At 46.4% G+C, this 24,652-nt stretch overlaps 1 protein-coding gene across 1 annotated transcript; it reads left to right on the plus strand.

The window, feature by feature from the left end:
- The first annotated feature begins 14,056 nt into the window (after positions 1–14,056).
- Positions 14,057–16,803, plus strand: LOC120704243 (polyubiquitin). The gene is made up of 2 exons (XM_039988558.1): positions 14,057–14,247; positions 15,391–16,803. The coding sequence occupies exon 2, from the start codon at positions 15,391–15,393 to the stop codon at positions 16,534–16,536; it is 1,146 nt and encodes a 381-aa protein (XP_039844492.1). The 5' UTR covers positions 14,057–14,247; the 3' UTR covers positions 16,537–16,803.
- The last annotated feature ends 7,849 nt before the right edge of the window (positions 16,804–24,652 follow it).

Raw genomic sequence — 24,652 nt, forward strand, 5'->3', positions numbered from 1 at the left:
AAGCCGTCAGGATAGGATTTAATCTCATCATCCTTTCCCCGCCGGCCGCGCTGTGCTCAATTTAGTGCAGGCTGCATGTATATAGGGGTGGTAATGGGCCATGGCCCTAATGGTCTCTTCACAGCCCAATAAAGCCTTTAAAATTTTTAGTTCAAAAATACATATGCTTAGAGCCCGACCCTTTTAGGGCCCGATCTTTAGATTTTCTAGTTCAAAATGTTGGGCCCTTTACCACCCCTACATGTATATTAGTACATCTTTAGCTTTGCTTTGTGTTTTGAGAGAAAAATCACACAAGATTTCCTCTGCGTGGAAAATAAAGAAGATGCGGGCGTGCCAGTGTATATAGAAAATACACAAAAGAAACAAGAGACGGGAACACAAGTTTTATTCATATTTTTATAAAATACAAATACAGGTTCCCATACATATGTGCGCGCTCCATAGCCTGCCGTTGGGCAAATCTAACTTGGGCGAAAGTGGTCTTCTAGTTCCCGGGGCCTCGGAAAGCTCCCGGTTAATTACCTCCGCAAGACTAGCTTGCCGGAGCACCTCCGATTAAGCTGCTGTAGTCGTCGTCTTCGGTCTTCGCTTCACGTTCTCCATGCATGATGATGGTGGTGGTGTAGAGGTGGGCGTCGGCATCATCCATGGCCTCGTCGGTGTCCATGAGCCGGTGTAGCGTCGCTGGGACATCAGCGGCGCCCGCCTAGGTCGTCCGGCCTCGTCGGTCTCGGACGGCGTCGTAGTCGTAGTAGAGGTGGGTAGTCGATGCAGAGTCGGCGAGCTGGACGGAGTTGATGAAGAGTCGTGGCAGCAGATCGTAGGCAAAGTAGTTCTGCGGGAAAATTCCCATCCGCAGGGCACTTGAATCTTGCAATGCAGCTTGTTCTTTGGTGGAGCACGTGCTTGCATGGCACTGTATCTTGCTTGCTTCTCTACAGGTGCACTTGCACGGTGACGGCGTGTGCCTGGGCTTGCATGTGGGCCTCGGCTTCTCGGCTCCACGCGTGTCCTTCAACATGACACGGCAGCCTGACGTCATCACCGGCGCCGTCGTCGCCACGGTTTGCCATGGCGTCCTAGCGGCGACGTCGGTGGCGGCTCCATGCCGGCCTCGTGGCGCAACACCGGCTTCGTCGCTCGGCGCTTCAGTGTCCTCACGGTGCCATCGGAGGCGGCGGCAACTCGACCCCGTCATCAGTCGGCAGCCGGGCTCGGAGTCGTACCGGGGTGTCGTCGCCTGTAGCCGGGCTCGGAGTCGTACCGAGGTGTCGTCGTCGCCGGCCATCTCAGTGTACTCGCGGCGCCGTCGTCGTTAGTCGGCAGCCGGGCTTGACGATGCTGGGTGGTGTCATCGCCGGTAGTGGCGCCAGCGTCGGCCGGCAGCCGGGCTTGGTGTGGTGTCGTCGCTGGCCGGACCTTCAGGCTTCATCATCTGCTCGGCGTCTCCATCACGTGCTCGTACAACACTTCTTCGGCGACATGGATGGATGACGACCCAGCGAACGCCAGTGGACGTGTGTGTGCATGCAAAAATGTAGAAGAATTGGGAGAGGATAGAAGGTTAACCTGCGGCGCTTCCGAAGACGAAGCGAGGCGCCATGGTTTCTTCCCCGGCTCCCTTGACTCGCTTCTCGGCCTCTGTTTGGCGTCGACGAGGTTGACGAGGTCGCCGCCGGCGTGGTGTGGATGAAGGCGACGGCGGCGAGGAAGATGAAGACACAGGCAGACGTGATCTCCTTGGCTTCCCTCGCACCTGCCTTCTTGACTCCCTCCCCTCTGGAACCTGGAGCACGGAGGGGTAGGTGCCTTTATATAGGCCGGGTTCAGATGAGGCTTTCGCTAGATTTGCCATCAGCCGCCGCCCGTTCTGTTGAGAGAAATCCGCTGGCGTGCTTATCCCCCCGGCCCCTCGCGTGCAGAACGGAGTAGATAAGCATCCTAGGCTCAAGGCCGCCCGACTTCACTGCATCGTGGGCCTGTCCCAGAAAACCCCCTTGTACACGTGCATGAGCAGCCAACAAACGCTTCTCATATCTTGTTACAAGCCAATGCGCGGAGGCGCCGTTGTCACCGCGAGAGAGTTCAGGGGGTCGACTTGATGCTTCTGGAATCTTCTAAATTGCGCCGGCTGCCGCGTGGGCCCGGCCACATGGCGGTTCATCCACTTATCGTGCCAAGTATGAACAGGTGCACACAGCCTCTCGTACGTACACGTCGGCCCTGCATATACGTATAGTAGCATGGGCTTCACACACACCATTCACGTGCATGCGTACCCTGCATGTTCTCTTGATTTGCTTGGGGCTTCACACGTTAGCTTAGCTCCCGTGATATCTACACAGCTAATCTTTAGTCTCTTTATATAATCAGCGTACAATGCAAATGATTGATAAATTTATATTAATGGACGCACAAAATTTCGTCAAACACTTTGCCACACCATGTGTGTATATATAGGTAGCTATACGAACGAGTACGACGACGGACCTTAATTATATTATTATAATTAGCTTTTCCGTATAATTAGCTTCGTTCTCGTGAGTAGTCGTGTACTCGTGTACGTAGCAAGCTAGCGACAGCAGTAATTAAGTCAGTAATTTGTACAGCGGAAAAAGATGCATCTCCATGCCTTAGAATTGCAGGCAAAGCTAGCTACCTTTTCCGGAGCTGACTAAGATTCTTTTGTTCTGACATGCATGCATGTGTAATACTAATTAAAGTCCCCTAATAATTAAGGACTAATTTCATACTATAATTACCTATACTTGCCATCCCGTCTTTCTATTCCTTTTTGAAAGTAAACTTGTGACTGACCACTGCAGGAAATGGTGTGTTTGCCCTGTGCCCAACACCCTTTTGCCGAGTGTGGCCCAATAACCACACGGCAAAACCTAGGCACACGGCAAACTACTAAAATCCCGTAGTGTGCTCTCATTTTCAATTCTTATTGCAAGTACATTTGCCCCTCTTTTTTGGACTTTGCATGTTTCTCTCTGTTTTTTAATCCTAGCATATGGTATATGCTCCTATTTTGTGAAGCAGGTAAAAGACGTATGAAAAGACATAAATACCCTTACATGAATGACGGTACAAGCAGGCTAGATTTGCACATCCGGTCTTATTTTCAAAATGTACAAGTAAATGGCCACATAAAATTTAAATAAATGATGAAATATCATATTTTACAAATATCACACTGTACAGCTCATACTTTATTTGGATCGGGGAAGAAAGTACAAGTCATATTTTCATCTCCATATCCAAATCACATTTAAGCATAGAAGATCAAATATCACAATCACATCCTGTCGAGCAATGGATTCCATGGCCGCGGTATCCCCGTGTTGCTCGCCTCCTGTGAGGCAAGCTGCAGCTCCATCAGGGTTTTTTTATCCGACCGTTTGGACCGCACCGCCGGCGCCCGGTTCCGGCTAACCGGTCCGGTTTGACCGGTTACCGGTAAAAACCGGTCAAACTCAAATTTGAATTCAAAACTCGCAGTTATACCGGTTTCGAACGGCTAACCGGCCGGTTAGACCGGTTTACCGGTCCGGTTTGACAGGTTACCGGTCGGTTTGACCGGTTACCGGTCGGTTTGACTGGTAACCCGCTAAATTCAATTTTTTTTCTTTTTTTTGTTTAAATTCAAATATCCACAAAGTATACTAAATGAATGTTTGTATAACATGTTTTAGCCTAAATGAACCCTCCAACCATTTTTTGTACTATTTTTACATTGTATTTGTATACTTTTGTATGCACGGTTTTTTTGTTTAACTTCAAATGCTCGCAAAGTATACTAAATGAACGAATATTTGAAAAAAAATTGACATCATTAAATTCGTCGCAACTTGAAGTATTTTTAAGATTTTTTTGGGATTTTTCCATTTTTTAGAATTCAAATTTAAAATTTGAATTTGGGCCGGTTTAAAACCGGCTGGAACCGGAACCGGTCCGGGCCGGTTAGCCGGTTTGGTGAACCCTGAGCTCCATGCGCCGATGAGCCGTGACCTCCTGCCGTGCACCGTCTCCCACGAGGCGAGCGCCGTGTGCCGCCGACGACCGCGAGGGGACACGCGTCGCCCTCCCTCTGCCGCCCCCACACAGTGTTGCGTGCTCCGAGTGCCAGTACGTGGCCACGAGGGGACCCGAGCCGCCCTCCCACTGCCAGTCTGCCACCCCCCATGGTGCTACCCTGCACCGAGTGTCGGCGTGCGGCCCTCTTGATGCCTCCCGCACTGTGGTCGCCGGTTGACCTGCTCGCCGCCGCCGCCGCGCGCGCGAGAGAGAGAGGGGGAGAGGGAGTGGAGGACACGAGGGACTGGGAGAGAGAGAGTCTAGGGTGCGGCTGTTCGGATAAGGAAGGGGCAATATGATCATTGCATACCCTTTTCTCTTTTCCAATCTTGTTTATTCTTCCAAACAAACAGTCTCTTCATACGGCGTTAAGATACAAGGATAGACGGATAACCCAGAATCAAAAAAACGGGGGCCAATATGTGAAGTCTAAAAAAAAGGGGCGGTGGTGCAGTTGGAGATGAAAACGAGGGTAGTTGTGCAATTTGCCCAATAATAATTAAGATCTATCTATATACATCGTTATGCATGCATGCATGTTAATTGATTCGGGTCGAGCTATGATTCATGGATCATTATTATTTTTGCTACCTAGCTAGTTTGCTAAAAAAAGGCAGCATTATATTGCTTTAGTAGTTGAATTTCTTTTTGCGAAGCAAATTAATTAAGAGAATCGCGTGCACTATTAGGGGTGGTAATGGGCCATGGCCCTAATGGCCTCTTCACAGCCCAATAAAGCCTTTAAAATTTTTAGTTCAAAAATACATATGTTTAGAGCCCGGTCCTTTTAGGGCCCGATCCTTAGATTTTCTAGTTCAAAATGTTGGGCCCTTTACCACCCCTATGCACTATACGTATGTACTGCTAGTAGTACTTGATAACCAACTTATGGTGAATAAGATACTGAGCAGTGCATAATAGCTAGCTGCTCACCACCATCCTATGTATACGTACACATCTAGCTACCCACAGTACATCTACAGCACGCAAGGTCAACGTACGCCAGCAGCGGGCTGTGGACGACGAGCGAGCTGGTTCCCTGTCCCTGCTAGCGCAAATTAAAGATTCGTGCAAGATCCTGTGTCTGGACCGTTGATTCTTACACTGACAGTTCAAGCTGGCGTGTCCGTTCAGACATCATTCAGCTCAACCGATCAACTGAACCCAGCGCGAGCCCACTGAACCAAGGGAGCCTTTGCGTTTGCCCTTTGGGCACGGCATCGTTCAGCTTCATTCCCTCAACTGATCAACTCAACCCAGCGCGCGAAGTTAGCGCCGGAGCGCAAAGCGAGCCGTGGCGGTGTCTTCCTCCCAGCAAGCGGAACTCCTCTGCAGCTGGAAAATTAAAGATTCTTTGCTTTGCTTGTGGCTGCGATTGCGGAGGAGGAGAAACCACGCAGCGGATAAGGAAACCGCCTTTGCAAAACCAGAGCATCTTCTCTGATAAAGAAATGCGCGTTGCCTCCACTGAGAAGAAAGCGACCCCTTTATTATATTCTAGTATTCTATTTTTATATTTATCGATCATGTCACTGTTGAGAAATGTCCCTGCTACGAACGTTCTGTTGGAGTAATGGGCTTGGCCCATTTATTCTAAAGCATTAAAAGAATTTAAAGCCCACTATTAATGCTAGGGAATCAATGTTTAATTCCGTACCGGGAATTGAGGAGGATCTCAACCGACTTAAAAGGTGGACTTCTTGTACACCACTTGTAAAGCCGGTAAGAGGAGGACGGTGAACCACACGCGCGCGCGCTCGCTCGCCGGGCCGGGCCGGGGCCGTGGCCGAGGCGCGGCGCGGCGCGGCACGGCCGGCCGGCTGGACGGGCGGCGCGGCGCGGCGCGGTGCGATGGCTATTTTGCCGTTGACAGCAATTAATCGTGCGATTAAACGTGCAATTAAATCTGTAATTAATGGCCATAACCGCATCACCTAAATGACTCTGATGGTGTCCAGGTTCAACGATCCTGAGCACCTGAGTCACTATATAAGGAGTGCCATTCCCCTCAGGTTCAACGATCCTGAGCACCTGAGTCACTATATAAGGAGTGCCATTCCCCTCATCCATCCTGCACCAGAGCACTGAGGCAACTCGGCTCCTCTCTTCTCCCTCTCCAGTTGCAACAACTGAGTTCCCCAACGCTAATTTCTGCGCGCACAGAATTAGCGTGAGCAGGCCTCCGAAACCTTTAGCGTGACTGCTCAAAAATACTAAGGCTTTGCCCGATTGTACGACTACTTCCTGGTGGACGAGCCGAACGACTACGTCGACTACATCTTGGTGACCGTTCGTGGGACTGCACTGCGAACTTCTTCCTGCACCGATTTAGTTCGACTACTTCGACTGAGGCCAACCGAGCGAACTTCTTCCTGCACCGATTTAGTTCGACTACTTCGACTGAGGCCAACCGAGTAGATGTCTACTCCAGTTGGTAACAGCGCAGCCAATGCCTCCGGCAACGGCCCCGCTTTAGGGTACTCCCTGAAACTTTGGTTATTTATATTGTTTATGCTTATATGTGTGATAAGTATAAACATGTTCACATGTTTTATTTTACTCCTTAAAGTCATAGAAATATTGCTAGTTTATACATTTAATTTTGGAATTAAAATATACCGAAAATTGCCTATATTTCTAACAATCCAAAAACCTGATTATGTTAATAGGCTTTCGGTATCTAGCTTTGCTGCATCAATCAAACCATCACCTTTTGATGGTTCAAATTACAAACGTTGGCAAGAGCGGCTTATACTGTGGTTAACACTATCGAGAGTGATCCATATGAAAGAGGGTAAGCCTGAACAATTCTCTCCAGAGGAAGGGAGTGCGTTCGATGAGGCTGATATCCTCTTTCGAGGCTTGATCATTAGTGTTCTCGGTGATAACCTGGTGGATTCTTATATCCGGCTGCCAACTGGCAAAGCTTTGTGGGATGCTCTTGAGGCTCAATATGGAGTATCTGACGCCGGGAGTGAGTTGTATATCATGGAGCAGTTCCTTGAGTACAGGATGGTCGAAGACCGTTCTATAGTGGAACAGGCTCATGAAATACATACTCTGGCAAAAGATCTCAAAAATTGCAGTAAAGAGTCCCCATGTGTGTTACCCAATAAGTTTGTAGCTGGAGGTATAATCTCTAAGCTGCCACCTTCTTGGAGGGACTTTGCTACTTCTCTAAAACATAAGAGACAGGAGTTCACAATAGATGGACTCATAGGGACTCTTGATGTTGAGGAGAAGGCGAGAGCAAAGGACATACGTGGGAAAGGAGTTGTTGGTGCTTCAAGTGCCAATCTTGTTCAGAAGAACAACTCCCATAAGAACAAGAAAAAGCCACCGCAGAACCAACCAAAGACTAAGAAGACAACCACTTTTAAGAAGAAGAAGAAGACGAGAGCTTGCTATGTGTGTGCTAGTACGGATCACTTTGCTGCAAAGTGTCCGAACCGCAAAGGCAACGACTCCGCCAACATGGTTATTAGCGAGCCTGGAGGAACTTCGGGGTACGGTAATTTATTACCTACTGTTCTTTCAGTCTTTGGTTCCCCCGAGTGGTGGGTTGACACTGGTGCTAATATTCATGTTTGTGCTGATGCTTCTTTGTTCTCTTCTTACCAGACCGGCGGGACTTCCTCCTTGCTGATGGGGAACGGATCACATGCGCGTGTTCTTGGTGTTGGTACGGTAAATCTGAAGTTTACTTCGGGGAAGACCGTGCAGCTGAAGAACGTGCAGCATGTCCCCACCATCAAGAAGAATTTAGTCAGCGGCTCTCTACTGTGTAGAGATGGTTTCAAATTAGTCTTTGAGTCCAATAAATGTATCTTGTCTAAGTTTGGTACTTTTGTTGGAAAAGGTTATGAAAGCGGAGGTTTGTTCCGTCTTTCTTTGTCAGATGTTTGTAATAAAATTGCATACAATGTTATTAACGTTGATGAAACAAATGTTTGGCATTCGAGGCTTTGTCACGTTAATTTTGGTTGTATGATGCGCTTAGCTAATTTGAGCTTAATTCCAAAGTTCACTTTTGTCAAAAATTCTAAGTGTCATGTATGTGTTGAATCAAAACAAACTCGTAAGCCTCATAAGACCGCGGAGGCAAGGAGCTTGGCACCCTTAGAATTAATTCATTCCGATTTGTGCGAAATGAATGGAGTATTGACAAAAGGTGGTAAAAAATATTTCATGACTTTGATTGATGATAGTACTAGATTTTGTTACATCTATTTGTTGAAGTCAAAAGATGAAGCTTTACACTACTTTAAAATCTATAAAGCTGAAGTAGAAAACCAACTTGAGAGAAAGATCAAAAGAGTTAGGTCAGATCGTGGTGGCGAGTATTTCTCAAATTTATTTACTTTATTCTGCGAGGAACATGGTATTATTCATGAGAGGACGCCTCCCTATTCACCTCAGTCAAATGGGGTTGCCGAAAGAAAGAACCGCACTCTAACGGATTTGGTTAATGCCATGTTAGATACAGCGGGACTTTCCAAGGAATGGTGGGGTGAGGCTATATTGACTGCATGTCATGTCCTAAACCGTGTTCCTACAAAGAATAAAGAGATAACTCCTTTCGAGGAATGGGAGAAGAAAAGGCCAACACTGTCATACTTACGTACATGGGGTTGTTTGGCAAAAGTGAGTGTGCCAATAACCAAGAAACGTAAGCTTGGACCTAAAACTGTGGATTGTATCTTTCTAGGTTATGCTATTCACAGCGTTGGATATAGATTTTTAATAGTGAAATCTGGAGTACCTGACATGCATGTTGGTACTATAATGGAGTCCAGAGATGCTACATTTTTTGAAAACATTTTTCCCATGAGAGATGAAACAAGTTCATCTAGGCAAGAGTTCATCAAGGATGATGGCTCTGCTGAGCCGATAGAACACAATGAACATACACTTGTAGAAAATCCTGAGGAGGATAACAATGATGCTCTGAGAAAGAGTAAGAGACAAAGGACTGTAAAGTCTTTTGGTGATGATTTCATTGTATACCTCATAGATGATACACCCAGAACCATTGAAGAGGCATATTCATCTCCTGATGCTGACTATTGGAAGGAAGCAGTAAGGAGTGAGATGGATTCTATTATGTCTAATGGAACCTGGGAGGTCGTTGAACGTCCTTATGGATGTAAACCGGTTGGATGCAAGTGGGTGTTCAAGAAAAAGCTTAGGCCAGATGGTACTATTGAAAAGTACAAGGCTAGGCTTGTGGCCAAGGGTTATACACAAAAAGAAGGAGAAGATTTCTTTGACACTTATTCACCAGTTGCCCGATTGACCACAATTCGAGTGTTACTTTCCTTGGCAGCCTCTTATGGTCTTCTCGTTCATCAGATGGACGTTAAGACGGCTTTCCTCAATGGAGAGTTAGAAGAGGAGATCTATATGGATCAGCCGGATGGGTTTGTATCAAAGGGTCAAGAAGGAATGGTTTGTAAGTTGTTAAAATCTTTATATGGTCTCAAGCAAGCGCCTAAGCAGTGGCATGAAAAGTTTGATAGAACTTTGACCTCTGCCGGCTTTGTTGTGAACGAAGCTGACAGATGTGTGTACTATCGCTATGGTGGGGCTGAAGGAGTGATTTTGTGCTTGTATGTGGATGACATACTGATCTTTGGCACTAGCCTTAATGTGATTAAGGAAGTCAAAGAGTTTTTATCTCAAAATTTTGAGATGAAGGATCTGGGAGAAGCTGATGTTATCCTTAATATAAAGCTGGTAAAAGAGATCAATGGTGGGGTGATTCTTACACAGTCTCACTATGTGGAGAAGGTGTTAAGTCGCTTTGGTTATAGCGACTATAAACCTGTCTCAACACCATATGATGCCAGTTTAATTCTTAGAAAGAACAAAAGGATAATGCGAGATCAACTGAGATATTCTCAGATCATTGGTTCATTAATGTATTTAGCGAGCGCTAGAAGACCTGACATCTCGTTTGCTGTAAGCAAACTGAGCCGGTTTGTTTCAAACCCGGGAGATGATCATTGGAAGGGTCTTGAAAGAGTAATGCGCTATCTGAAGGGGACAATGAACTATGTAATTCACTACACCGGGTACCCAAGGGTACTAGAAGGGTATAGTGATTCAAATTGGATTTCTGATGCTGATGAGATAAAGGCCACAAGTGGATATGTGTTTACACTTGGTGGTGGAGCTGTTTCCTGGAAGTCTTGCAAGCAGACCATCTTAACGAGGTCAACTATGGAAGCAGAACTCACAGCATTAGATACCGCCACTGTTGAGGCTGAGTGGCTTCGTGAGCTCCTTATGGACTTGCCGATAGTTGAAAAACCGTTACCGGCAATCCTAATGAACTGTGACAATCAAACAGGTAATTGTCAAGGTGAATAGTTCAAAGGATAACATGAAGTCATCTAGACATGTGAAAAGGCGGTTGAAATCTGTCAGAAAATTGAGAAACTCCGGAGTTATAGCCCTGGACTATGTTCAGACGGCTAAAAATCTGGCAGATCAGTTTACAAGGGGTCTTTCACGAAATGTGATAGACAATGCATCTATGGAATTGGGCTTGAGACCCACGTGAGTCATTCTATAGTGGAAACCTGTCCTATGTGATCGGAGATCCCGTGAATTAGGATGGTGAAACAAACTAAAGTCTGACTGTGAGAAGAGAACCTTTGTGAAAAGGGCTCATTCCGTGTATAAGGTGCATTTCTCTTCTAATCTGTATGGCAGGTTGGTCTATACCTTAATGTGTGCCAGGTGGTTTCTTTTAAACAAATGAGTTGTTTTCTTGAAACAAAGATGTTGTCCTACAGAACATCTGAAAGGAACACACCTATATGAGTTTGACCACTGGTCATGGTCTATGAGAATTGGGTATTCTCTAGAAACTCATGAAGGGCCTGGAGTATGACTTATAAGCTCCAAACCGCGGGGATGCTTTTGCAGCCTAGTACCAGTGTAGGGCTCTGGTCAAACTTGTTTGCACAAAACTGGCAATTCAAGGCATAGTCCATTGCACAGTTGTGAATAAGTGTAGCCTTTGTCCTAGATGGAAGTTCAACTTAACAGTCTCTGTCGAATACTGGTATATCAATGAGAGAATGAGGGTATTTCTAGTGTGGCTTGAATTTCTTGGTGGGGATTGTTGGAGTAATGGGCTTGGCCCATTTATTCTAAAGCATTAAAAGAATTTAAAGCCCACTATTAATGCTAGGGAATCAATGTTTAATTCCGTACCGGGAATTGAGGAGGATCTCAACCGACTTAAAAGGTGGACTTCTTGTACACCACTTGTGAAGCCGGTAAGAGGAGGACGGTGAACCACACGCGCGCGCGCTCGCTCGCCGGGCCGGGCCGGGCCGGGGCCGTGGCCGTGGCCGTGGCCGTGGCCGAGGCCGTGGCCGAGGCGAGGCGCGGCGCGGCGCGGCACGGCCGGCTGGACGGGCGGTGCGGTGCGGCGTGGCGCGGTGCGATGTGATGGCTATTTTGCCGTTGACAGCAATTAATCGTGCGATTAAACGTGCAATTAAATCTGTAATTAATGGCCATAACCGCATCACCTAAATGACTCTGATGGTGTCCAGGTTCAACGATCCTGAGCACCTGAGTCACTATATAAGGAGTGCCATTCCCCTCATCCATCCTGCACCAGAGCACTGAGGCAACTCGGCTCCTCTCTTCTCCCTCTCCAGTTGCAACAACTGAGTTCCCCAACGCTAATTTCTGCGCGCACAGAATTAGCGTGAGCAGGCCTCCGAAACCTTGCTCGCCTTGAGATCCTGCACGGGATAGGCGGGCAATCAGGTTTTTGGGTAACGCTTTAGCGTGACTGCTCAAAAATACTAAGGCTTTGCCCGATTGTACGACTACTTCCTGGTGGACGAGCCGAACGACTACGTCGACTACATCTTGGTGACCGTTCGTGGGACTGCACTGCGAACTTCTTCCTGCACCGATTTAGTTCGACTACTTCGACTGAGGCCAACCGAGTAGATGTCTACTCCAGTTGGTAACAGCGCAGCCAATGCCTCCGGCAACGGCCCCGCTTTAGGGTACTCCCTGAAACTTTGGTTATTTATATTGTTTATGCTTATATGTGTGATAAGTATAAACATGTTCACATGTTTTATTTTACTCCTTAAAGTCATAGAAATATTGCTAGTTTATACATTTAATTTTGGAATTAAAATATACCGAAAATTGCCTATATTTCTAACACGTTCAGGTCCAATCATACTCCTTTTATTTATTTATATATAAGTAAATAAGTTGGCGATAAAAAAAAGTACTCATACAAAAATATCATGGACCAAAGCAACGTCCACCAGGGCGGCAAAGACGGAGGACCACAGGAGCACAACGGATGGATGTTTGCGAGCAGGTGCAGCGTCTCCTCCGTTTACTCGCCGTGCAGATCACGACGACCAAACGGGCGTTTGCCGGTGAGGACACGCCGCTGAGAGTTTCGCTTCTTCAGCAAGGTTTAGCTCGACCAGACGCTGAAGAAGGCCGACATGTTAGATTTTATCAAGATATTCCGGTCGAGTTTGGAGTACTAGCTCCATCATGTATACCCACACCAATGATTGAGTGGCGAGCATATCAAAATCGGTGGTCAACTTTTCTTCCATTACTCTTCAATTCATAACAATTATCCCTAAAGCCTAATCAAGTACGGAGTAATATTCAACTTCAAAATTCAATAGGGACCATCTGGGCACGACCTGATTGAAAAGATATACAGTAGCTTTCAAACGACATTTCCACTTACGGCAAGATTTTACGGTCTTGATATTGTAATTGTTTTTCTCACAGCCGTGAGGGGAATAGACTTGAGAAAGGGAGCTTTTGGTATTGTCATTGTGCATTTATGCTCCAAGTTTTTAGTTAGGACGACTCTAATTTCTTATTTTTCGATAATTCTTGTTCTAATGTCCTGACAACTCTAATGCCATGTCCATTTCTAATGTTATTTTTTTTTATTTGGAGGAAAATTTTTACACCAAAAAAATGATTTTGGAAGTTCACAATCATCATCACCATTACTCTCTACCACACCTTGGCGTTGGTGGCCAAACGTATCTAGTGATTTCATTCTTGAGAGCCTCTAGCTCATATAAAATTTATAATACAAGGTCAAGAGATCGAGAAACATTCTCCGTAAATTTGCCAGCCTTTTAAAAAGGAATGTCATGTAATCTAAACTCCATAACATAAGAGCTTTGCGCTTTTTTTTACTAGAAGAGCTTTGTGCTTTTAAAAAGGAAAAAAGTCTAAATTACTCCCCTCAACTATAGCCAAAGTCTGGATAATCCCCAAAATTATTGTTTGGTTCATTTTATTCCCCAAATTATACCATTTGATTCAGATTATCCCTTAATACAATTTATCTTTTTTATTTCTTCATGCAGTGGTGGAATTTTAATTTAAAATTTTATAAGATGATAGTACACATCAAAAACATGTTAGAAAAAATACATAATAGGTTTTTATTATTATTTTGATAAGCTAGAATATTTAATAATAAATTAATCATTAGAATTCAAAATTATATAAAAAATAAAAATGTAAAAATTATAATACTTTTTAAAATATGCATTGTGATGTCCACTACTATTCTGTAAAATATAAAATTAAAATTCAACTTGTGTATGGAGAAACCAAAAAAAACAAATTATATTATGAGGTGGAATGAACTAAATGGCATAGCTTAGGGGGGGTAAATTTTCAAATTTTGACTATACTTGAAGGGAGTAAATTAAATTTTTTCTTTTTAAAAATATATAACCCATATAGTTAGTAAATCGCTTTCTATAGAAACAGGTCATGCATGATTGAAGCATCACCATAACGACGTTAATCTTCCGTCCAGCCATTAACGGCCACCAACCGCAGGAAGCAAACGGCGTCACCATCCTCGATATCTCCGCGGCGGCCGCTGGCTTTTTCCGGAGAAATTGCACGGTGGGGACGGATTCCACGAGAGCCTCTCGCCGCTGGGCCCCACATCAATGGCGTAACCTCACGGGACGCTTCCTCCCTCTGCGGCCCTCCCCCGTCTATAAATAGCACCCCCTCCCTCGCCTCTTCCTCATCCAGTCCCCAATCCGTCGAGAAATTCCTCCCGAGCCATCGAAATCGAAGCGAAGCGAAGCGGCCTCCCCCGATCCTCTCAAGGTATGCGAGCCCTCGATCCCCTTCCGATCTAGGTTAGGATTTGATTTGGTTCTGAATCGATCCCTATTCCTGCTTGCGTTCGATTTGTAGTCGCTTCTCGGGTAGAGGTGTGGATCTGCGGGGCGTGATGAGGTAGTTTGGTGTAGATCGTGCTGGGCGTTCGATTTGCCTCTAGGGTTCGGCTGCTGTTGGCTTGCCCGTGATGGAGCGGCCGGATAGGATTAGTTTTTTTATATGTTGGATGCGTGATGGTTCCTGTATGTTGGGTTAGATTTCTGGTACTGTTCATCTAGGTGGTTGCTTAGCAGAGGAACAGCTTTGCTGTTTAATATTGGTAGCTCTATCTAGATTGGTTACTTTTGATCATAGCCTTGTTTAAAGCATAGCTCATGTAGATATAGCTGTAGAATTTCTTACTTGACTTAACTGTCTAAAATGTAGAATATTACTAGCATTATATGCTGCCTGTTGGGTTGGATTGTTGGTTCAATTTATCTAGGTGGTGCTGTGCAGAGTACAAATCGATAGCTGTTTAATCTTGGTAGCTTCATCTAGATTTGTATAACTTTCGGTCGCCTGATGATGATCACTGATTGTTGTGGTTAATTAGTTCATTGTTGATCTAGGTGTGGAATTAATTAGTTAATTGTTAATCTATGGCATGGCTCATGCAGATATCGATGCATAATTTCTTAACTGGTTTGTTGGTAGTAATACCCAACTTATAGAATAACCTGTGGCATTGCTTGTCTGTTCTGTTTTATGCCACATCACATGATTGTCAAAATTTTACATGGTAGTTTAATGATAGAAGTAGTTCAGCTTACTTCAGTGATGATCTCCTTCAAATTTAGTTTTCTGTTCTATTAAACATAGAATGCTTTGCTGTTAATGATACTTCATGAAATTTTCGTTTATTCTCCTGCTCAGAATTTCTTTGTTTCAGTATCATAATATTCTGTATCAATTATAGTTTGTTTTGAATTTGGTTAGCCTATTCTGTAGGATGATAAGATGTGAGATGGTCATTCTCTTCTGTCCAGATTTAATCATTTTCGTTTTCAGTGTTGCAATGTTCTGTGTCTAGCTAGATGCCTGGATGTTATGGTGGTTTAACTCTTTTCTGTTTCTTACTGTTTGCAGATGCAGATCTTTGTTAAGACCCTCACCGGCAAGACCATCACTTTGGAGGTTGAGTCGTCTGACACCATTGACAATGTGAAGGCCAAGATCCAGGACAAGGAGGGCATCCCTCCGGACCAGCAGCGTCTGATCTTCGCTGGCAAGCAGCTTGAGGATGGCCGCACCCTAGCAGACTACAACATCCAGAAGGAGTCCACCCTCCACCTGGTGCTCCGCCTGCGTGGTGGTATGCAGATCTTTGTGAAGACCCTCACTGGCAAGACCATCACCTTGGAGGTGGAGTCTTCCGACACCATCGACAATGTGAAGGCGAAGATCCAGGACAAGGAGGGCATCCCCCCGGACCAGCAGCGTCTGATCTTCGCCGGCAAGCAGCTGGAGGATGGCCGCACCCTGGCGGACTACAACATCCAGAAGGAGTCCACCCTCCACTTGGTACTCCGTCTGCGTGGTGGTATGCAGATCTTTGTGAAGACCCTCACTGGCAAGACCATCACCTTGGAGGTGGAGTCTTCTGACACCATTGACAACGTGAAGGCGAAGATCCAGGACAAGGAGGGCATCCCCCCGGACCAGCAGCGTCTGATCTTTGCTGGGAAGCAGCTTGAGGATGGCCGCACCTTGGCGGACTACAACATCCAGAAGGAGTCCACCCTCCACTTGGTGCTCCGTCTGCGTGGTGGTATGCAGATCTTTGTCAAGACTCTCACCGGCAAGACTATCACCTTGGAGGTGGAGTCTTCAGATACCATCGACAACGTGAAGGCGAAGATCCAGGATAAGGAGGGCATCCCTCCGGACCAGCAGCGTCTGATCTTTGCAGGCAAGCAGTTGGAGGATGGCCGCACCTTGGCTGACTACAACATCCAGAAGGAGTCTACCCTCCATCTGGTGCTCCGTCTGCGTGGTGGTATGCAGATCTTTGTCAAGACTCTCACCGGCAAGACCATCACCTTGGAGGTGGAGTCTTCAGATACCATTGACAATGTGAAGGCGAAGATCCAGGACAAGGAGGGCATCCCCCCGGACCAGCAGCGTCTGATCTTCGCCGGCAAGCAGCTGGAGGATGGCCGCACCCTGGCGGACTACAACATTCAGAAGGAGTCGACCCTTCACCTGGTGCTCCGTCTCCGTGGTGGACAGTAAGTCCATGGAGCTGCTGTTGTCTCTGGGTTCACAAGTCTGGTGCCTGCCTTGTCTCACCGATGGAGATTGTCTGCATTTCCTGTGGTCGTGTCCTTGTCATGCCTGTCTGATGTGAGTCTTTATGTCGTCTGGTTGTGTTTTGTGAACACTCAGCAGTTTGGTTGAACTATGTAATGAATAAGTGAGCCCTGAAATTACTCTGGTAATCTTGCAAATCTGGATGAGTCGTCATTATTATATGGTTAATGGTTTATTCATGTTTGTGAAGTCTGTACTCTCCTCCTGGTGCTTTGCTTTTGCAGTTCTGCTTGTGTCAGTGACGTTGAATAGTAGGTTTTGCAAGTACGCTGTTTCCTTTACCGCAACTTCATTGTGTCATTTGTCATTTGGTTATGATGGTGCTGTGGTTTTAGATTATCATATATGTCAGATTAATGTAGAGTTTAGATGAACTATCATTCAGATTTTCCCAGATGTCATTTATGCTGACTGGTGGTGGCATATGGAGTGGTTGTCAAGGCAGGTTAAGCTTGCCCCTTGATTTTTGTTTTTTGTTTTTTGTTTTTGAGGGGGTGCCCTTGATTTTTGCTATCTCAGATCAGATTATTTGGGAGAATTTTTGTTCCTTGAACAGGTAGATTGGTTGCATATATGAGTTCACTGAAGCTATGGTGCCCAAAATGTTATGTGCTCAAAATTTTATAGCCATTTTGTAGATGTAGCAACACGTTTTCAGATTAAATATACAGTACCGCATCAAAATCAGATTGTTGGAGCAATCAAAATCATAAAAAATCATATTATTTGCGCATTAGTGCATTACTATCACACCATGGTTATATTTCAGGGAACTTTTGGCAGCTCATAAAAACCCACAAGTTGAGCATGTTTACAAAGATTTTACTTTTGGAGGGACAAGAGGAAAAAAAAACGAAAGGCTACATATTTAAACAAAAAGCTTTACACCAATACACCGTGCCTCTGTGATTCCCTTGGAGAGGGCATGCGGCAGACGACATCACCACAGGCAGGCGTGCATCATCTTTACAGGACAGCGTCAGTCGGAGGAGGGATAAAATGTGCCAAAGTTGTTGACAGAAAGTCCAAACTCTCTGATATGCACATTATCAGCTTTGTTTAGCAAAAATTTCAATTTTCTTTACATTCGGTTGCATTCCATAGAACTGTATAGAATTGCATGCCTACGCAGTGCATTACATTCTTCTCCAAGTATTATACCATCGTTCCATCCATCACCGTCAGGCAGCCATGCACTGAATACTAGCCGAAACGAAACTGAAGGACAAAACTCCTGAAAGGCTGAAATCCCAAATTCCCATTGCATTATTGTTTGTTGGGGATTGGACCTTCGGGTAAGCCCTCACCCTCGGAAATGATCCCTAACCTGCTTGCAGGGCCACAACGAAATGGAGTCAAGCGTACCCGAAGGTATCGGATGAACACTAAGGAGCGCAAACTCGAAGACCGTGACCTTCGGACCGAAGTATATCACATTCTGAAGGCCGAAGGTAACGGATGGCTGCCCTGAGGCGCAAGCGCAAATACCAAGGCCTTCGGTCCGAAGGATACCGCATCCACCGCACCGAAGGTGACGAAGGACCACCCGGAGGCATAAATTCGAAGATCAAGACCTTCGTTGATGGAATCTTCATGGCGCAAACTCTCGGAGGAACCCGAAGGTTATAGCAACCTTCGTCGACTGAAGACGTGAGTAAAACGTGAATATGAGAGAAGGTCGGAGTTGTACACCTTCCGAATACGTGAGAAGGTCGGATTTGTAAACCTCTCACCTTGTAATTTTACCCCGAAACCGGCTGAGAGTGAGCTGTAAATGAGTTGGGAGGGGGCAATTTAGGTAATCCTGGCCGAGGGCTAGGGGTATAAATAGCCCCCTCTCTCCACAGTGTAAAGGGTTGAATTTTCTGATCATTATTGGAGAGTTCGACACTTACTTTTATTGCCTCCCTTTTTACTGTTCATGCTCCATGTCTGGGCATCTACGAAGCTGAGATCCCAACAGAAGTGCCCACCGTTCCAGCACGTAAGACAACCCTCGATGGCCCCAGCGAAGAAGAAAGCCATCGCCGGCACCACAAGCACCACCACCGAGCCTGGCCGCAACCTCGACGGCCCCCATCCGCAGCACGAAGGAGTCAACTCGCAAATGGAAGACATCAACAACGAAACTGCCCCTCATGGAGACCTGTTTGATAACACCGAAAACACCGAAGCTCATCAACTCACAAAAACTGCACTCAAGCTCAAAGCCCTCGAAATGAAGAAAAAGAACATCGAAGCCCAGCTTGCAACCAAAAAGAGGGCTATGGACCAAGCCAACAAGTTAGCCGAGGCCAGGCGCAGGCTAGCAGAGATGGAAGCAGAAGTTGAGAGCTTACAGAGGGCATACCAAGAAATGCCCGAAGGTTCTTCCCAGCAAGAAAACCGCGTCATCCTACAGACAGCCTTCGCTCATAATGAGAACCAAAGGCCACCACCGGTCAACCTCCCATTTAACCCGACCTCGCCACTCTCAGTCGCTCTGCAGCGAACTTCATGGCCGCTCGGCTACAAGCCAACTCAACTCCCCAAGTACAACGCCACAACCGACCCAACTCAGTTCCTCATGGCCTACGAAGCAACCATCGCTTCGGCCGGAGGTGACGACTCCACCATGGCCAAGTCCTTCGTCATGGCTTGCGAAGGTTCTGTGGCTAACTGGTATTCGTACCTTCCTCCGCAATCAATCAACAACTGGTATCAGCTGAAAGGAAGGCTCCTCTAGGACTTCCAGGGCTTCAGAAGGCTCACTACAAACACTGTCAAAGACTTCAAGTGCCCCCAGCATGACCGCGAGCCTCTCTATGACTACTTCCGGAGGTTCGTCCAAAAGAAGGCTCAAATTCCAAACTTCCCAGAGAAAGATGCGATAGAAAAATGCATCGAGGGACTCCTGCCTGGTCAGCTTGCCTCCCACCTCATAAGAGAGCCTCCGAGGACTCTAGAGGAGCTTTATTCAGAAGCAGAAAAGTACGCGAAGTCAGACGCCGACCACCGCAGAAGGGTCGAGCAAAGAAGAATCATGCGTCAGGCTGAAAAGTACAACCAGCAAACATGGCAGCAAGAGAAGCAGCTAGCTCACCAGCTCATCTTACCTCTGGAAAATTCGCACGAAGATGAGGATCAGATAACCTTCGATCCCTTCATGGCACCACCAGAGCCAGAGCCCCAACGCTCAAACGACAAGCAGCCTTCGTCCGGGGCACGAGGCAGAGGTCGCGGCAGAGGAAGGGGCCGAGGTCGTGGACCTTCGCGTGACCCCAAAAAATTATTGTCACTTCCATGGATCTGACTCCGACCACAGAACAAACCAGTGCCCGGAGAAGAAGAAAACCCTTGACAGAATGGAGGCCGAGAAAAAGGCCAAGCTAGTTGGGCACACTACATGGCCACAGACCCAACAACCTCAACAAATACAGTACACACAGCCTTCGTTCATTCCATCTCAACAATTTACACAAGCATACCGCCCACCCATGCTTTACAACTACAATCACAGCTGGCAGCCGCAGCCAAACCCTCCAACGCAAACCATTCAACCCACAACCCAAGCTCAACCCACTCAGGAGCAGCTACCGCCACCCCCAGCTCACCCACCAAAACAAGAAAACCAAACCACAAATAGCCAACCCGCGGCACTACCATCCTTCGGCATGATCATGCCCATCTCCGGAGGTTCTACCCTGGACTTCGAAAACAAGAGGCAACGCAGGGACTACTTCAGGCAAGTCCATTGCATCGTCTCCGAAGGTCCAACAAAGAGGACCCAGTGGTCACACTCTCCGATCACCTTCTTTGAAGAAGATGTCAACCTAATCAGCTACCCACACACAGACGCTCTTGTCATCGAGGCAAACATTCAGGGCTGGAGGATTGGCAAGATACTAGTTGACACCGGCAGTTCTGCAGACATCATCTTCTCCGATACCTTCGATAAGATGGGTATCGACCGAAGCCTGCTTCAACCTTCGGAAATCCCTTTAATGGGATTCGGAGGAAAGAGAGTGAATGCAATCGGCAAACTGTCACTCCCCGTGTCCTTCGGAGATACGGCCAACGCAAGAACAGAGCACATCACCTTCGATGTGGTAGAAATGTCGTACCCATACTGCGCAATCTTAGGAAGAGGAACAATTAACAAGTTCGAAGCTATCGTCCATCAACTATACTTGTGCATGAAAATGCCAGCTCCCGCAGGGGTCATCACAGTTCGCGGGGACCAGCAACTCGCGCGGGACATTGAACGGGGATACACCCCAGGACAGAAAAATGTGCACAATCTTCGGACTGAATCCAAGCCAGTTACAGTTGAAAAGCACAAAGGGGACAGCGAGAAAGCAACCTTCGAAGAAGAATGTGAAGTCAAGAAGGTCCCCATCGATGAACACCTCCCAGACAAAATCGTGACTATCAATGCAACCCTAGAGCCTGAAGAGGAGAAAGAACTTCTCGAGTTTCTCCGCAAGAACCAAGATGTTTTTGCATGGTCAGCCAACGACCTTCGGGGAGTCAGCAGAGACATCATCGAGCATCGCCTCGACACCAACCCAAAAATCAAGCCGAAGAAGCAGAAGCTTCGTAAAATGTCAGATGAAAAAGTCGCAGCAGTCAAGGCCGAAGTCCAGAGACTGCTAGATGCAAATGTCATTAGAGAAGTAAAGTACCCAACATGGCTGGCAAATACTGTGCCGGTCAAAAAGAAGAATGGCAAATGGCGCATGTGCATTGACTTCACTGACCTAAATAAAGCCTGTCCGAAGGATGATTTCCCATTGCCAAGAATCGACAGAGTCGTCGATGATGCGGCAAACAGCCAACTGATGTCTCTACTGGACTGTTTCTCATGATACCATCAGATCTGGAAGAGGAAAGATGACGAAGAAAAAACAAGTTTCATATCCCCCTTTGGCACCTACTGCTTCGTGAGGATGCCTGAAGGGCTAAAGAATGCAGGACAGTCTTTTTCAAGAATGTCTTCTGTAGTCTTAGAGCATAAACTTGGAAGGAATGTCCTGGCTTACGTAGATGACATTGTTGTAACCAGTTCAATAAGAAGCAACCACGTGGCAGACCTGGTCGAAACCTTCGCAACCTTAAGAAAAGCAGGACTGTCCTTGAACCCAAGCGAGTGCACTTTTGGAGTTCACAAAGGAAAGGTGCTAGGATGCCTTGTGTCCACCAAAGGCATCGAAGCAAACCCTGACAAAGTAAAAGCTCTTTGGAACATGGAGGAGCCAAAGTCCATCAGGGACGTACAGAAACTTACAGGGCGGATTGCAGCCCTAAACAGATTCATCCCACGCTCTGCAGACCGAAGCCTTCAATTCTTCAAGGTCCTTCGCAACGCAAACAAATTTGAGTGGGGCCCTGAGCAAAGCGAAGCCCTCAAGGCGCTCAAAAACCACCTTCAGAACATGGTCAAAATGACCTCACCTGACCCGAAGGATGTGTTGCTCCTATACATCGCAGCATCCTACTCCGCAGTCAACGCAGCGCTCGTGCTCGAGAGAGAGAGAGAGCGAAGGAAAAAAGAAGCAACTACCTGTTTATTTCGTATCCGAAGCTCTCGCAGGCTCGAAGCTCCTGTACTCAGAGCTAGAAAAAATCGCATATGCAGTAGTTATGTCTGCCCGGAAGCTTCGACACTATTTTGAAGCTCACAAGATAATCGTGGTCACAGATCAACACCTGCATGACTTGTTCAGCAACAGAGAGGCCTCAGTCAGAATTGCAAAATGGGCTTCGGAGCTCTCGGAGTTCTATATAGACTTTGAAAGAAGAACAGCCATTAAATCACAAGTACTAGCAGATTTCATTGCCGATTGGACATCCCCAACATTCAAGGAGGAACCTACGACTGAAACTTGGATCGTGCACTGCGATGGGACCTGGTGTAACGACGGAGCGGGAATTGCTGCAATTATAGAGTCTCCTTCGGGAGCAAAAACAAGATACGCAGCACGCCTTACCTTCGGCAACCTAGAGTCATCTACCAACAACACAACCGAGTACGAAGCCTTGCTCCTGGGACTTCGCAAAATGAAATCCCTTGGCCATCAAAACTTCTTAGTCAAAACAGACTCGAAGGTTGTCAGAGATCACATCGAAAAGGACTCAGAGGCAAGAAAACCCGAGCTTATCGAGTACCTTGACGCAGTTAGATCCATGGAGAAATATTTCAAAGGCTTCGACATCGTTCATATCCCGAGGCACATGAACGACAAAGCAGACAAACTGGCAAAGGCAGCATCAAGAAAAGAGCAGTTACCATCAGATGTGTTTTTCGAAGAAATCACAGAACCTTCGGTCAAGCCGAAGAAAGAAAAACAGATCTCAGTCATCTCAGCCGAAGATTGGAGAACACCTATAATGAAGTACCTTCGGGGAAACATTGAGCTGCCAAATGAGAAAGAGGAAAAGAAAATGTTCCAAAGAGCGAGGGGCTACGTTATCTCCAAGGGAGAGTTGTTCAAGTCAGGTGTAACCAGCCCATGGTTAAAGTGCATCTCAACGACCGAAGGAATCGAGCTCCTCAAGGAAATTCACTCCGGGTCTTGCGGATCTCACATTGGCTTCAGACAACTTGTCTCCAAAGCCTTCAGGAAAGGATTCTTCTGGCCAACAGCCCTGAAGGATGCTCAACACATAGTGAAAACATGCCAAGCATGCCAAATGATGGGTCCAAAGTCCACAAATCCTTCGGAACCAATTCACCTGATACCCCCCACATGGCCTCTTCAAAGATGGGGAATTGACCTAGTGGGCCCACTACCCACAGCTCAGGGCAATTACAAGTACGCAGCAGTTGCTATTGAGTACTTTACAAAATGGATCGAAGCCAAGCCACTCATCAACATCACATCGGAAACAATCAGAAAATTCTTTTGGCAGAACATCGTCTGCAGATTCGGGGTCCCAAGGGAGATCACCGTTGATAACGGAAAACAGTTTGATTCGCAGCTCTTCAGAGAATTCTGTTACAGTCTGGGCACGAAGGTAATCTTTGCTTCGGTGTACCACCCACAATCAAACGGGGCTGTCGAAAGGGCTAATGGCATCATCTTCGAAAGCATCAAGAAGTGTCTGTTTGATCAGGAAAAGGGTAAATGGGCAGATAAACTCCCGAAGGTCATATGGTCCCACAACACCTCAGAATCAAGAACCACCAAGTTCACCCCATTCAGGCTACTATATGGTGCCGAAGCAATGACACCAGAAGAGCTTAAAAATCGAAGCTTAAGGGTAACCCATCAAGTCGAGGGCACACCCTCTGAGGACAAAGACCTCATAGAGCTAGACATCCTTCAAGCTTCGGAAAATCTAGAAAAGTATCAACAAGAATCAATGAAGTGGAGAGACAAGAAAATAGTGAAAAAGGACATCGCAGTCGGAGACTGGGTCCTAAAAAGGAAGCCAAATGCCGAAACCTCCGGCAAACTACAACCCAAGTGGGAAGGACCATTCCTGGTAATAAAAAGCAACAGGCCAGGGTCATTTCACTTGTCCGATGCCGAAGGCAACGAGCTGCAGCATCCGTGGAATGCCGACAGTCTCAAAAAATACTACATTTAAGTTTGTAAAAAGGACGCATCGCAAAGCTATAAGCGATCGCGAACCTTCGCATTTATTTTCAGTCATTTCATACAATGTAAACGGGCCGTACTCTTTTCCTCACAAGGGGAAACTCCGCACAGGAGGTGAGGTTTTTGACGAGGCGGACCCAGTGTAAACTATCTAAATACAATGAATTTTCCCCAAACAGTGCCACTCTCGCCTAAGCAGCCAAAATGGCAAGCTTCGGCAAGCATCTGCATGCTAAACAAAACAATAAGTTAGCAAAGTATGCAGAACCCGCAAACTTTGCATACTTATCAACGCAAACGCACAATAAGTGCAAAAATGCAAAGGAGCTTCGACCTTTAAAAAGGTCCGAAGCAAAAAAACCTTCGGCACAAAAACACAATAAGTGCAAAAACGCCAAGGGGCTTCGACATTTAAAAAGGTCCGAACCAAAAAACCTTCGGCAAAAAAGTAAACG

This window comes from Panicum virgatum, chromosome 4K, assembly GCF_016808335.1.
Source record: "Panicum virgatum strain AP13 chromosome 4K, P.virgatum_v5, whole genome shotgun sequence".
NCBI classification, from domain to species: domain Eukaryota; kingdom Viridiplantae; phylum Streptophyta; class Magnoliopsida; order Poales; family Poaceae; genus Panicum; species Panicum virgatum.

Bases quoted from the DNA above. Each gene is read 5' to 3' on its own strand.
- LOC120704243 (XM_039988558.1), top strand. From the start codon at position 15,391: ATGCAGATCTTTGTTAAGACCCTCACCGGCAAGACCATCACTTTGGAG.